Source organism: Phodopus roborovskii, unplaced genomic scaffold, assembly GCF_943737965.1.
Source record: "Phodopus roborovskii unplaced genomic scaffold, PHOROB, whole genome shotgun sequence".
Lineage (NCBI taxonomy): Eukaryota > Metazoa > Chordata > Mammalia > Rodentia > Cricetidae > Phodopus > Phodopus roborovskii.
The window spans coordinates 17,480,613-17,484,003 of NW_026126418.1; the positions used below are offsets into that span (position 1 = coordinate 17,480,613).

Below are 3,391 nucleotides of genomic sequence, written 5' to 3' on the forward strand. Positions count from 1 at the left end.
TGACTTCCTATCTGAAGAATTGTCTCTTTTCTTTAAAACAATTTTATGGAGGTGTAAACTGAAAATTTTGTACCCAAGATGTTAATTCTTAAAACTAATAATAATATTCTCTGCCATAGGTCTCAGTTTCTGTTTTCTCATATTTTCCTATCTATGCATTCAAGAGCAAGATAAGCTAACTGTTGGTAAAGAAGTTAATGATATCATGAGTTAGAAGATTTCTGAGTTTTTTGAATTTAGTAAAATCAAGAATGTGTGGTCAAATTCTGGTTCCTGAGAAGTCTCATAAGAACTAGTTGAAATAATTGTCATAGACAAAAATGTTCAAAATGCATTTGTAGTTACTTGATGCAGTTTCAAGTCAGTTCTGTTGAAGTTCCATGAGACCTCCATGTAGACTGAAAGTCATTTGAGAAGTACAAGTCATATGCTTACATGTTACAATATCATCACTATGAGCACTATGCTCCTAGAGAGCAAGATCAGATTCTGAAGACAGGCTTTAGACAAAACAAGTTACAAGAAATGCTTCTGTTTTATTTGATATAACGAAGTTTTATAAGTACTACAGAAACCAGATTTCTGAAAAGTAAAAGTTATTTTTTCTGTCATTACTGGTGGCAGTGATGATTCAATGTGTTTTAAATAGGTCAACTTCAGGGATGACAATAATGCACAGAAACAAGGTGAGAAACAGAGTGCTACTTGTAGGATTAATAAAATAGTCATTGAAGAAATAGAATTATAAGTAGAAGTTCTGCTTGGTTTCATAGAAGCAGAACTCAATAGCTGTTTACTAAATATCTACTGCAGGTTCATCGTTGTAGAAGAAAATAATGATAATATTATCCATGTCATAATGGAATGATGTTAACAACCTCACAGACAGTGTTGTTCTCATGAAATGTCATCTTTGATACAAGTTCTCTGAAAAGGTCAATGGGAGAGAGCAACAATGTGACAGAATTTGTCCTCATGGGACTCACTCAAGATCCTGCTGGGCAAAAAATTTTATTTGTCATGTTTTTACTCATCTACATTGTGACAGTGGTGGGAAACCTGCTCATTGTAGTGACAGTGATAGCCAGCCCCTCCTTGGGCTCCCCAATGTATTTCTTCCTTGCCTGTCTTTCATTCCTGGACATTGTTTATTCCACTTCTATTTCACCCAAGTTGATTATGGACTTAGTATGTGATAAGAAGACAGTCTCCTTCACAGCTTGCCTGAGCCAGCTTTTTATAGAGCATTTATTTGGTGGTACTGAGATTGTCATTCTTGTGGCAATGGCCTATGATCGCTATGTAGCTATCTGTAAACCACTGCATTATTTGACCATCATGAATCGACGCGTTTGTTTCATCTTGTTGATATTTTCCTGGCTTGGAGGCTTTACACACTCCCTAATTCAAATTATCTTTGTTTTCAACCTTCCTTTTTGTGGTCCCAATGTAATTGACCATTTTATGTGTGACATGTCCCCATTATTGGGACTTGTGTGTACTGACACCTACTTAATTGGTCTCACTCTCATCGCCAATGGTGGAGCCATGTGCATTATTGTCTTTATACTCCTCATATTGTCCTATGGAATCATCCTAAGATCTCTCAAGAATCACAGTCAGGAAGGGAAGCGAAAAGCCCTGTCCACCTGTAGCTCCCACATCATGGTGGTTGTCCTCTTCTTTGTTCCCTGCATTTTTATGTATGCCAGACCCATTTATAACTTTTCTATTGACAAATTTATTACTGTATTTTATACAGTTTTTACTCCAATGCTAAATCCTTTAATATACACTCTGAGAAATTCAGAGATGAAAAACTGTATGGAAAAACTCTGGTATAAAATGTTAACTACAGATAGAGTGAGAATGTCTTCTCAATAACCTGTAGCTAACTATACAGGAACAATCAGTGAAATGTTTTGTGAAAGACAATATCAAAGAATTACAGGTAACTAATTACTCCTGGGACAATGAGAATTTGCCTCTCCCAGGGATTAGTTACCTTATTGGTTTTCCAGTGCACAGTGGTTACCCCTAAAACTATATATATATACATATATATATGTATATATATATACACAAACATCATTAAGCCAGTATATATATATATATATATATATATATATATATATATATATAACAATAATTCAAAAACCCCAGGAGACCATTAACATGAGAGTAGGGGGACATAGGATGCAGCATTCCAGGTAAAGTAGCTGGGAGGCACTGGAGGCAGTACTAAGGAGGGGAAAATGATATAATTCTATTTCAGTTAAAACAACAAAAAATTAAACAAAATAAGACTACTCAGTTGATTTTTCTGGGATACTCTAAGTGTAAATTCATTAAACTAAGAAGGCAACCTTTGATAATAGGATCAATTAAAAGTGAATTTCAGGAAATGTTCAAAAGAAATATGCTTATTTTTGCCCATAACGAGGAACACTAAACTTAAGTGTAATTTATCTCAATTAATATTGAAATAGGATTTAGCAGAAAATTTTTCATCATTGTCAGTTGAGAAATAAGGTAATTTTGATAATATATGACCATTCACATTCATAAGAAAGGATTATGGTTTATAGATATAGGGTGTAGACTTTAAATCTGTCTTATTTTCAATGGTATAACAAATTTAATTTTATATGCTTATGCTAGATTTATATATGTTTATATGGAATATCAATTACTGCAGAGTAATATTCCATTTTATATGTATTATATTATTTTATTAATCTCTTTAGTATTTTATTAATCTCTTTCCAGTTTGGGGTTATTTGTATTGTTTATAGATACATAAAATTATGAATAAAGTATAAAATTTACACACATACTCATGTATGAGTTTTCTCTTTTTTTCCTTTATTAATTTATTTTTTTATTTTTATTTTACATAACAATCCCAGTTCTCTCTCCCTCCATAATTCCTTCTTTCCCTCTCTTCCACCCCCTCATGCTCCCTGAACACCATCCCCTCATCCTCCCCACAACTCAACATGTAGTGTGATGCCCTTCAGGAGCAGGAGGGGTCATGGAAATCTATCAAGTCACTTGGAGTAGGGACTAGGACTTCTCTCCTCTCTCTAGGTTAAGGGAATATCCCTCCATGGGGGATGTGCCCACAAGGTCATTTTGTGCACCAGGAACACATCCTGGATCCACTGTCTGAGGTCCCTTCACTGTTCAGGCTTTCTTTCTGAGACCCATGTTCAGGGGGCCTGAGTCAGTCTCATGCTGAATTCCCAGCTATTAGTCTGGAGGCTCATTAGCTCCTCCTTATTCAGGTCAGCTGTCTCTATGTGTTTCCGCAGCCTGGTGTTGTCCTCCCTTTCAGCATCTGGCTTCTAGTTTGACTCAGTGTTTAGTTGTGGGTGTTTGAAAAAAAAAA

At 35.1% G+C, this 3,391-nt stretch overlaps 1 protein-coding gene across 1 annotated transcript; it reads left to right on the forward strand.

The window, feature by feature from the left end:
• The first annotated feature begins 939 nt into the window (after positions 1 to 939).
• LOC127221820 (olfactory receptor 4A5) lies at positions 940 to 1,884 on the forward strand. Its single transcript, XM_051183814.1, has one exon. The coding sequence runs from the start codon at positions 940 to 942 to the stop codon at positions 1,882 to 1,884; it is 945 nt and encodes a 314-aa protein (XP_051039771.1).
• Positions 1,885 to 3,391: the final 1,507 nt, after the last annotated feature.